At 43.6% G+C, this 12,528-nt stretch overlaps 1 protein-coding gene across 1 annotated transcript; it reads right to left on the bottom strand.

Moving 5' to 3' along the window:
* Positions 1–3,042: 3,042 nt before the first annotated feature.
* RAP2B (RAP2B, member of RAS oncogene family) lies at positions 3,043–4,800 on the bottom strand. The gene has a single exon (XM_066600098.1). It carries the CDS (start codon positions 4,678–4,680, stop codon positions 4,129–4,131), a length of 552 nt encoding a protein of 183 aa, XP_066456195.1. The 5' UTR covers positions 4,681–4,800; the 3' UTR covers positions 3,043–4,128.
* Positions 4,801–12,528: the final 7,728 nt, after the last annotated feature.

Here is a 12,528-nt window from a genome sequence, read left to right as displayed (position 1 = left end):
TAGCCTGCAAAATATCGCAGTGGAATCAGACCGGGCACCCCCAGAGACCCTATACTTATCTTTCCAAATCCACTGCAAGTGTCTCGGCTGGCAAGCATGTGCAGTGCATGGCGAGCCGAGCTACGACGCAGATTCCCGCGACATGCCTGCTGTGCTCACAGCTGAAGTATTGCAGGCTGGACGGCTTCCATTGCCTGCATTGGAAGCAGTCCGTGCGATTTTCCGCACAGAATAGAACATGCTGCGTTTCTTCCTCGTGAGCAGAAAAATCATGGTTGATTTCCGCTCGTAGGAGAGGGAGAATCAGTTAATCTAGCATGTCTATGAACATACATTGCTGCGGAATTCGCAGGGGTGTCTGGCTGCGTATTCCGCAGCGAAAATCCATCAGTGGGCATTCGGCCTAAAGCTAAAAGAGGGCTTTTAGTGCTCCGCCCTGTAGCAATATCACACAATTACATTTTGGGGGAAATATTTCTTAAACTATCTGACTAGCCACATTCTCAAAAAGTGAAATCTTGCTTAGGATATAAAAAGCCTAATATCCCTCCAGTTAGGCAAGGGTTAAGAATACATTGACATCTAGGATCACCATCATGTCAAGAGAAACTATGGTAGAACATGTCTTATGTCGTTGTGATACAGTACTGGCACAGCTGTCTGCCATTACTGATGATTGCCTATATACGGTACCCTCGCCGGGTTATTGGGGGGGGGGGGGGGGGGGGGGGGGAGATAACTAAGCAACATTCATAGCCCCAAGAGTCTAAGAACTAGCTAAAAAGGGCTAGACCCTGAAGATAACGTTTTAATAGTTCATAAACAAAGTTTACACCACAAGTAACAATATCACAATCTTGTCAACGACCAGTAGACACCAACCCTACATAGACCTTGGTCTATGGTAAAAGACCTGATTTACTGCACACGTAATCCTGATTCATAATAGAGTGCCCTGTGCCTTCTATAGGGCCATATACATCTCTGCTGTAGTATGCCAAGCTACACTTATTTATGGATGCCATACTACTTCCAAAGGAGAATAAGGCCACCATAATGAAAGTTCACAGAAAGACACAGGAATGATCTTTCACACAAGGCTATGATTTAAAGGGGTTGTCAAGTCATAAAAACTACTGATTGCTTATCCTTATGCTAGGCCATCAACAGAAGATCAGCCATTCTCTGGCTAGGTATGCTCATGCACTGAGCTGATTTCTGTAGGAAGCAGACAGCTCCAGTTCTTAGCAGTGGCCAGGCTTGATATTATAGCCTTTTAGTTTAGTGGGAATTTTGCCTGCAATACCAAGCCTGGCCACTGCAGAGAGAACAGAGCCTATTGCTTCCCACATATGTGATATCAGCCTAGTGAATAGCTGGTCCTGGAGCTCCTGGGTGCAAAACCCTCGCTGATCTACTATTCGTGGCCTATCCTGCAGATGGGCTTGTCCAGTTGTAAACTATTAATGGCCTAAGTGCAACAGAGAGACTGTCAAATCAGATATCTGGTTTCCCAATACACACTCTACAGCTTACACCCAAGTTTATAAAATGTAAACTACCACTGACAGTTATATTTGTTAGTAAATCATCCTTTGCTGTCTGGAAAAGGATCCTTCCAATACAATATAATCCAGTTGTAAAGAGAAAGGATAACACTTAATAGGTTTCAGATATCCCTACCATATAATGAATCCAGTTCAGGATGGGCAGCATGTTCATTTGATGAAGTCAGCGAATCAGGTTCAACTGAATTTTATATATTTTGCATTTTAAGGATTACATCACTATATAGAGGTATTAGGGTCCCACTACAAATCTGGCCCAGCTTTTGAGAGGGGGAAAAAAAAAACACACCAATCACACATCCACTTCTCCTTCCTGCTGGATCCACTTCTGGCTTGGACACAAAAACACACATGAAGTCCACGAAACCTAAATAAATTCAAATATCTATATAAAATAATGAAGTCTTGTGAACAAGAGAACAGAAAGCGTGTAAGTGAAACATTACTGACAACCCATTTTTATGTATGCAAACTGACTTACTAGATACATAAGAGCCAGAAACTAAGTGCAAATTCCAATAGTCAATGCTATATTTAAAGTATTACATCCACTTTGCTCATTAAGTATAGCTGTGTGCAGCCAGGAAAAGCATAGTGTCAGTGCCTGTGGTGGATATCACTGCCCTCCTCAGCATGGATATACTACAGCAGTTTCCGCCCTCTGAAAAGAAACAGGAAGAAGAAAACACCAATGTCTGTATTAAGTATACTTCCTTCTCTTCTCCAAACACAATATGACTGGAGAAACTTGTGAAGTTCTAGTGGAAGTTAGAGCAAAGAGGAGTAGAAATACAAGCTACCCAGAACCAGTGAGCAGAACCATGAGGCTACAAGCCTATAAAAAGGGGATTAGAACACCCATTTGTCAGACAAACTAAATTAGACTTCCAAAGTCAGACCTCTGTGTTGTACAGCTTTTATTTGGATTGGACTCCAGGACTTGAGACCCTTATCAGCTTCTAGAAGGAACATGCAGAAGTTCTTGTAGTGTCAGCTTCCCCCAGCACTGGTGAATAAACCTGCATCATAGTCCTAGAACTGCCTTCAGCTCTTGTGAGTAAGCTGGATGAAGTTGACAGTAGTCAAGGTGACCAGCTATGCTCTCAGATTAACATTTTAGCAACTTTTCTGTATTGCACAGTGAGAGTCTCAAAGCCCAGATCCTCTAAATAAAAACTGAGGTCTGACCTAAGGAAAATTGCTGATAGCTGAAGTGCACAGTTCCTCTTCTAAATATTGTGTATTGCTACATTTGTATATATAAATACTTTGAGTGTAGCAAAACACCATGAGACAACTGTAAACAAACCGGTGAAATAGAATGTTGCCATGTGAAGTCAGTCGGCAGATGTAAACCACCACACTGTGTGGAATCCAAGGCCTCGCCTGGTACCATATACCCTCCAGAATTTTCATAAACACCCTCCCACATAATGCCCCCCTCCACCCCCAAAAAAACAGGGAAAGTCACATGTTATGTCACAATGAATCTGTATTCAACATTTTTAAAACATGAGAAAAATAAAAACAAAAACTTGTTCTAGCATGTCCAAGAAATAAAGTTACACTTGTTAGTAAGTCTTGTGGTACATCACATTTTTTCCTTTCTGGCCTCTTTGCAGTGATACAACCACTGCGTGCCAAATCAGAGAGTTCGAATAAGAAGTTGTAAGACCCTTTCTGTGCCATACTGCTATTGGCATGACACAAAGTAGTTCAACTACCATCCCCTTCCCACCCCCCCAATAAAAATGTGCAAGACATGGAAATGACATTTACAGGCTCAGATATAGGTTCCAGGGACAATAGATCCCTTTGTTCATGCTTGTTCAGTGTGATTACCGGGAGGAAACTGTTAAGTAGTTTGCAGAATAGGAGATAATGGGATTTTGTGGAGACTTCACAGGTTGGCACCGCCAGGAACAGCTGAATTTTTTTGAAGGCACTCTTAAAGAACACTGGGGTGCTGGTGACCCTGGTACACGCAAGTCATTATTACATTGTCTTATTAAATAGAGCTGGGCATCAAAAAAAAACAAAAAAAAAAACAGACTTATTGCCAGCACATGACAAAAAAAAAAAAAAAAAAAGTAACATTTTCACAGCTGATAAAAAATATTGACAATCTTCCCATTCTATACAGCAGTAAACAAAAATAGATTTCCCCCCTGCTTTCATTCCCACACGTACATCAGCAGGGGTGCAAACAATGCTACCCACACCGAGTTGGCATCATTGTAGATGTGCAATACTTATGAATGGATACTTTGTAACAAATAATCCCACTTTGCATAGAAGTATGTGAAATGGCAGTCAGGGAAGAGGAAAAAAGTGGGGAGGAGGAGGTGATCCTACAGTATTCCTCCTTGCTGGATCCACCAGGGCATACATCATGCCAATCCTACCCCTCAAAAAAACAAACTTTTCTTCCACTCTGCAGACCCCTCCTCAGCAGGATACATCCCTCCAGAGCTGGAATCCCATGGATGCAAAAAAGTTGGTTGCAATCATGTTACAAGAAGAAGTGACCCAGTGCATTGTAAACCAGAGAGGGCGCCCCTCAGAGGATGACACAGGAGGAGCAGCACTGATCGTCTCCATTGGGCTGGGAAGCATAGTTCATCTGCCTGACAATCTCTGCAAACAGTTCGTCCACAGAAGCTTTGTTTTTGGCAGAAGTTTCCATGAAGGGACAGTTCCAATCATCGGCCAGGGCTTTCCCTTCCCCGTAAGTCACTTCCCTCTCCCCCTCCAGGTCCACCTTGTTGCCCACCAGGATCATGGGCACCTTCTCATACCTCTTCACCCGGATGATCTGGTCCCTCATGGGCTTGATGTCCTGGAAGCTCTGCTGATTCACCAGGCTGTAGACCAGGATGAAGCCCTGCCCGTTCTTAATGTACAGATCTCTCATGGAGGCGAACTGCTCGGTGCCCGCAGTATCCAGGATCTCCAGCACGGAGGGCGACGAGTCCACCTCGATCTCCTTCCTGTAGAAGTCCTCAATGGTGGGGTCGTATTTCTCTATGAAGGAGCCTGTGACAAACTGCACGGTGAGGGCAGATTTGCCCACCCCGCCCGAGCCCAGCACCACTACTTTGTATTCTCTCATGGCTGTCTGCCGCTGGAGGGAGAGGAAAGGCACAGCCCGGCTCCCACATGCAACAAAGAAGCCCGTGCTCAGCTGTGCTCTCCGCCGCCGCAGCTCTCCATTCCTCTCTGAGGCTGCAGCCCACACTCTACTTATCTTGAATTACACTTGCATTTTGCAACTTCTTGGCATTCATTGGCTGTTGCGCCTGTCAATCTGGGAAGTCGCCCCGTGATTGGTTAGGCTGATTAGCTGCATAGAGAATCCTCTCAGGAGGCGTTCCTCATTGGCTGGCCGTGCGCGGGTTGTGATTGGTGCATAATGATTACATCGGGGTTTTTTTCTGCTCGCACATCTCCTCACATGAATCACCTTTCCTCCATTAATTACCACATGATAGCTCATTACGACGTTTCCGGCAGTTTTTGTCAAGTTATGAACACACAGTGTTTTTTGGTCATGTCTGCTTTCTAGGAAAGCTGTGTGACCAACTTGTTGTAACTATGGTTACGTGAGGTAATCACTCCTACAAACATGAAGGGCAGCGCTGCCTACTAAAGTTATGGCATATTTACACGTAACAATTATCACTCAAAATTCGTTAAAACAAATGAATTGGGGCGCTAATCGTGCAGGTCAAGGCAAAAAAAAAATGCGCTCACTAGTTCGCAAGTTGACTTTCCGTCAGCATGAAAACTATCACTGGATCGCGGGCTTGTCGCTACGTGTAAACGCTCCCCGCTCATAGAAGGTGAAGCGCTGAGCGAGAAGCCCGCGATGAAGTCTGTCTAAACGCTCTACATGAGCGCTAATGACCTTAGCGGTGACCTCGGCGCTCGTGTAGTCGTTTATCCAACTGTTGTCCTGTGTAAAAGGGCCATTAGTCACTCCTACACGAATAAATAGAATTTTCAGTCAGGACTCTAGGAGAGCTGTATAATGTAATGCTATAGCATTATGTCATACTGCAGGAGCGATCAAAGTATGGCATATTGTAGTCCCCCAGGGGGACTTAAAAGTAAAGTGAAAAAAAGATCAATAAAGTTTTTTTAATTGTAAAAAAAAAAGGAATAAAAGTTTAAATCACCCCCCCCCCCCTTTTGCCATATCTATTATTAAAAAGTCTAAATAATAAAATAAAAATACATATTTGGTATCGCCGCGTCCGTAAAAGTCCGATCTATCAAAGTAGTGCTTTATTTACCCCACAAGGTGAACGTCGTCCGAAAAAAAAAAATAAAGGACGCCAGAAATGCACTTTATCAGTCACCCTGTCTGCCAGAAAAAACGCAATAAAAAGCGATCAAAAAGGCGTACGTATTCCGAATTAGTACTAACGGAAACTACAGGACGTTCCACAAAAAAATGAACCATCGCTGAACTACGTCGACGGAAAAATAAAAAAGTTATTGCGCACAGAAGATGGCGGCAGAAAATAATTGAAAAAAATTAAATGTCTTTGAAAAAAAAAGAGTAGTATAGTAAGAAAAAACCTATACAAGTTTGGTATCGTAGTAATTGTACCGACCCGTAGAATAAAGTTATCAGGTCGTTTATGTTACAGTTTGTGCGCCGTGGAAACAAGGCACACTGAAAGATGGCGGAATGTAGTTTTTTTTTTCATTTTACTCCACTTAGAATTTTTTAAAAGTTTTTCAGTGCATTATATGGTACATTAAATAGCATCATTGAAAGATACAACTCGTCCTGCAAAAAACGAGCCCTCATACTGTGACGTTGATGAATAAATAAAGGAGTTATGATTTTTTTTAAAGGGGGGGGGGACGGAGGAAAAAACGAAAATGGAAAAAAAAAGGTCCGCGTCATGAAGGGGTCAAGGGCGAATGCACACGGGTGGATATGAATTGTGGAATCCGGAGAGGTCGACTGCCTCCGGATTCTGCAGCAAATACCGCCTATAGTATGCAATGCAAAAGCGATTCTTCCTGCACACGAGTGGAAACCAATTGCGGTTTTTGCTCACAGGTGAAAAATCACAGCATGCTCCATAATTCTGCGGATTCCGCACAGACGGCTTTCTTTGAAGTTAATGGTACCCGTCTGACCCAAGGCTCGTTTGCAATTGTGGATGGGCGCAGGACTCCGCGGGAAAAGCAGGAGTTTTAAAAAAATATATATATATATCTGTACTGCACATGTGCAATGGTGAGCCGTGCGGACCATGCGCAGTACAGAAAGAAGAAGAAAATACAGGTACGTGCTGATGCCGCCCGGATACATCGTGCGTTATCGTGCGTTGTTCATTGTGTATATACGCAGCTGTTTATATACGAACGACTGCCTGCTTACTGTGAATAGAGGCGGGCGGGCAGACGGGATCTTTGCTGCGTTCCGCCTCCATTCAGCGAGCAATAATCTTTAATCTGTTGGGTGCTTAATCGCCCGACAATCGTCCTAAGGAGACCCCTGGATGCAACAGCCTCACATCCCTGCAGAGGTCTGGGTCTCGCATCCCTTTATCCCCGTCGCAGGTGTCACAACTGCGGCAGGAGTTCGCAATGTTCTCCCACTGTTTTTAACGGGGCCGGTGCTGCTGCTGCCGGCCCCATTGAAAACATGTGGAGACCCCTGGATGCGACGGGGAACTCCCCACTTCTGCAGTCACAGCTGCAGCAGGGGATCACGATCTTCTCCTATTGTTTTAATTATAAGCAATGGGTGATATAGCAGAAAGAAAGGAAATGCTGTGATTTTTTTCACGCAGCATCGCAGCAGTAAAAACATCGCAAATGAGAATGAAACCATTGAAAAACATTGGTTTCATAATCACGCATTTTCATTTACTCTCACATTGTGAGAAAATCACGTGATTTTCTTGCCAGTGTGAAGAAGCCCTAAGACCAGTTTCAGACGCAATAACACGTCCGTATTACTATGGCATTTTTACCATGTGTCATCAGTATTTAATCAGTATTTGCCTCTTTATTGGTTTGAGGCTGGATTCACATGGCCGTTGGCGTTTTTACATACACCGGCAGGTGCTATAAAAATGTGTGAATGGGCACACAAATCGAATGTTTATGCGCCCAATCAGACAGCACGGGCCAGGCACACATATGCCAAGCCCACAATGCCGTAGGGCGGGGGAGTCGGTTTAGCTGTACGGGGAGGAGGTGGGATCAGGCGGGAGATAGTGTGCCAAGCTCCCACCTCCTCTCCACCCCTTGTCGCAGCCAGCAATGGGATGGGCGGGGCTTATCTCCACCCCCGTTCGGCCCCTTCCCATTGCAGACAGCCGGCAAGGGGCAGAGAGGAGCAGGAAAGGGGGTGGGAGTTTAGCAGTTATTCTGTTAAATTCCCTCCCACCTCCCTTCTCCGGCAGCTGTAATAGGCTCCCATAGGAGTCTATGCAGCTGCCGCTGGTGTAAAAGCACACGGCTGAAATGCAAATCTTGTCCAGCCGGGTGCTTTTACACTGCGGAGATACGCCATGTGCACTGATGCATTGTAAAAGAATGCATCAAAGGGGCAGCATATATCAGCCGGGCGTGAAAACCTGGCTGATACAAGCCCTTGTGAATCCAGTCTTATTTCCAAATTCACATTCATACTTGCCCAATAGAAAATAATACCAATATGGAGGCAAACATAGATCATGCTGCAATTTTAAAAAATAGATATATTGATTTACATTAGCTCCTTATTACCATCTGCAAAACGGGGACCAAATATGGAGTTAAAATATGCTTGTCTGAAAGCGGCTTAAGGGTGGATTCAGACGACCGTATATCGGCTCGGTTTTCATGCTGAGCTGATATACGGTGTCCTTGTCTGCAGGGGGGGGGGGGAGGATGGAAGAGCCAGGAGCAGGAACTGAGCTCCCGCCCCCTCTCTGCCCCTCTGCACTATTTGCAATGGGAGGGGCGGGACGGGGGCAGAGCTAAGCGCCCGGAGCTCAGTTCCTGCTGCTGGCTCTTCCATCCTCTCCCCCCTGTACACAAGGACATTGTATACGGTCGTCTGAATCCACCCTAAAAGAGTAAAATTCCTTTAATCTGGTATTAAATGATATAAAAAAAATCTGATATTTCATTGCTGGTTTACAGAATGCAGCATAAGTAGGGGGATTCATCAAATGGAAATCTCACATACAAAAGCTGCACCTTTTTGGACAAAAAAATTGTAACTTTTTGCAATGCACACTAGCTCATGCTATTTTTGAGAAAACAGGGGATGGCTTGTCAGCAAAGGACATGGCTGCCCTTTCCCGATAGGATATGCAGAATTTACACCAGAAACTGACGCAAGTTATACAAGTGATCTACAAATCTACTCAACTTCACAGCTGACGTAAATTCTAAGCGAATGCACACCCGTGGGAATTATACTAAGACTAATGTACAAAATGCTGGACTTAATTCACTTTCATAGGGTTGAAAAAATACCAGAAGTGAAGCATTTAGCTCCACACCCATTAGTTTTTTTGCCAGATGTATGTAACTATACCACAAGGAATATATAGTAGTAATAACATCAGACATGCTGTGATAGTAGGCAGCAGAGATAATGCCTGTTAATAAGAACATAATAACAGGATATTTTGTTTGAAGTTTTAGGAGAGGTTGGGTTTGTCTAACAAGATCATAATTAAGTAAAATTCTCATTCAAGTTTCCTTCTTTTATAATGTAGCCATTACATTAAGGTAGTAAAATGATTCATACTAATCCAACTATTTGTACAATGCCTTTAAAAATCATTGCCTGTTTTTAAGGCCTTATTCACACGAGCGTGACGAAGGGAAGCCTCAGGGAACCTCCTTCTTTTATGCGGCGCTGGAGTAATTCCTCCGTTGTTATTCCCCCATAGCGGGAGAGAGGGGTTCTTCCCTGCAAAAGAGGATAGGGGGTTCCCCAGGAGCATAATGCCGAGGCTCCCCTGTAGAGGAGAATAAGGAAATCCCCAGCAGCAGGGGAATCCCTTATTCTCCTCTGCAGGGGAACCCCGGCATTGCGCTGCTGGGGGATTCCTTATTCTCCCCTGCAAGGGAACCTCTCTCTCCCTGCAGTGGAGATATCCCTCCAGCCCTGTTGAGATGAAGGAAAGCCCGGCGAAACGCTGTCACAGGCTCCCATTGTTTTCAATGGAGCCTCTCACGCAGCCTCAGACAGCCGTGAGAAAAGCGCCGCAATTTTCGATAGGAGTCTGTTCTATTTTGGGGCGTTTAAATCGTGGCGCTTTCAACAATACCTGTGTGAGGGAGCCCTTAGCTGCAATTGTTTTGCGCGGCTAACTCCTACGTGATTTTGTAGCCTATGTAAATGAGAACTAAATAGTATACAGGCACCACAGCAACAACACACATACATGTGCAAGCATATGATAGCATAAGAGTAGAGAAAGTTTTGTGACATTGATGTGACAGACACATAGGTGTAAAGCTAAAGATGTATTTACACACAACGATTATCGCTCAAAAGACGGCTTTTGAGCGATAATCCTTGTGTCTAAATGGGCCTTAAGTGATGCCACAGTGATGACATGCTAATGGAGACTACCAACTATAAGAAGACCAATAAGGAAATGCTCACATGAATAAAAGTTAATCTTGTTAAGAGTTCAGAGTTTTGCTGTAAATTAAATTAAACACTTTTTGTTTACACAATCATTACCACACCCAGACTGTCTCATTATATGTACAGGGATCAAAAGCCACAATGATATTATCATATCTGATGCAGTTAAGAAAACAGTGGGACACTTGTGTTCTGCAGACTGACATCTCCACAGCCCTGGCTCTTGTAGCCTTTAATCCCATTCTGACCTTTACAGAAGATCTCTTTTACACAGGTCAGACTTGGAGTAAAGACCAAAAGTAGGCCTTTATTAATTTTAGTTAAACATGTTTATTTTCATACTGTTCCATATCATTGAAAATGTATGAGATGTAAACACAAGTCTTTCTGTTTAAGCCCTATGTAGATCAACAATACACACTGGAAAGGGGAGGTTGACTAAGGGCTCTCTTAGGCGGATTCAGACGGGGCGGATTTGCCATGAAATTTTGGTGTAGACCATCCGCACAGAAATTCAATAGCATTTACAGTAACAGCAAAGAAAAGTGGATGGGTTTTCCCAAATGTCATCCACAAGCTCTGGAAACAATCCGCTCAAAACTTGTACAGAAATTAAAATGCATTGTGGAGTTCAATTTCCGCTGCAGAATTCACCGTTTCTCAATAAGGGGGTGAATTCCAAACAGGAATACGCAATAAAACCGGCTAATAAATCTGCACCAAATGGTGCAGGGGTGGAGGCAGGCTTTCTGTTGCTGATTTGCAGCGGAATGCTCATTGCGGACAATCTGCTAAAAATCAGCCCCCGTGTGGACCGAGCCTATACACTGAATGCTTATTGTTCAGATTCTCACTGGATTGCGGGAAAATGAACAACAGTCATTCAATGTAAATGCCTGCACGATCCTCAAATGATAATTCAAATGGCCTATTTAATGTCAATGGAGGTGGGTGGTTCGGAACGATCCCTGGCCGCTCCGCCTCCATTTACTGAGCTATGATTCAAGAAATAATTATTGTTGGGACAAGTGCCGGGTGCTTCCAACAGTTATCCCGTGTAAAGGCACCCTGGGTTAAGCTTGCCCGCATGCTGTCGACCACAAGAGTGCTTGTATTTGCCTATCTCTGGCAGTCCCATTGAAAATGAAATGTGCCCCCACTTGTCTGCTCCATCCAGCTGTTCCCCGCTCACAGCGCCCGTCTTTTTTTCCCTTTTTCCTTTTTGTTCCATAATTGTATTGGGGGAAAAATTCGGTGGCAAAAAAAAATGCAACAAAAATAATTTTGTCAGGCCAGGGCTAAAAAAAAATAGGTCCATAAAACCATTATATGTATAAAATTGCTAAAACATGTCTGGCCCTTCAGGACCAAAACACTCTGGTCAAAGGGGGTTGAAACAATGTTCTCAGAAAGAGAACCCAGTCGCTGGGTGTGACTGTGATTCTCCTCAGCGAGAGAAACAACGTCATCTCATAGATATGATACTTTTTAATGGCTAACAAAAAGAGCCTGATGAAGAAAATGAAGCATTGGAAAGCTTGCTGCAACATCATCTTTTCTTGTTAGCCATTAGAAGATATCATATCTACAAGATTAGTTTGTTCCTGTACTGAGAACAATCACATTTTCTTTTACTGGCTAAAGGCCCATTTACACGCAAAGATCTTTCAAAGGATTTAAAGTTTTAGCAATCTTTTTGCATAAAGTGTTAATGGACACTAATTGCCATTAACACTTTATCATCTTCATTTGCACGTAAAAGGATCTCCAGGAGCTGTTTGCAGAGCCCAGCATGTGATTAACTATACACCCAGCTGTGGGCAAAGCTGCAATGTTCTCTTTGGCTCTGTTGGCAGGTTACAATGTAATCTCCCGACTCCAATGGAGAATACAGCATGTGGTCTATTGAGAGACACTATCTCTCTGCAGCTGAAGGATGATTTTTACGTTCACCTTAAAATTATCTTTGAGACAAAAAGTGCATGATGCCCGTGTTTATATGTAACAATTATTGCTCATTTTCGGTCGCTTGAACGAATAATGAGCGATAATCGTTACGTGTAAATGGGCATTAACACAGTACCAAATATTTTTTTCTTACCGATGTCATTGAACATGTATGGCCGGTTTGTTCAACTGCAATATGGACTAAAAGGTGTATGGCTGTGTCTGCAAAACAAGGGTTCACCGAATGATTGTTTATTGAACCATCAACATACTTCTGTCTAATGTATGGCCACTTTATACTACATATGGAAAAGTTGTGTGTCGTTTTTTGTCCTAGTATTCAAGAAAGCATACTGTAGCTGGACCAAAGTAATGAATGGTATCCAG

Source organism: Eleutherodactylus coqui, chromosome 1 (assembly GCF_035609145.1).
Source record: "Eleutherodactylus coqui strain aEleCoq1 chromosome 1, aEleCoq1.hap1, whole genome shotgun sequence".
Lineage (NCBI taxonomy): Eukaryota > Metazoa > Chordata > Amphibia > Anura > Eleutherodactylidae > Eleutherodactylus > Eleutherodactylus coqui.
This window is presented reverse-complemented; position numbering and strand designations above follow the sequence as displayed.

What these genes read in the sequence shown, in the direction of transcription:
- RAP2B (XM_066600098.1), bottom strand. Translation starts at nt 4,680, where the DNA reads ATGAGAGAATACAAAGTAGTGGTGCTGGGCTCGGGCGGGGTGGGCAAA.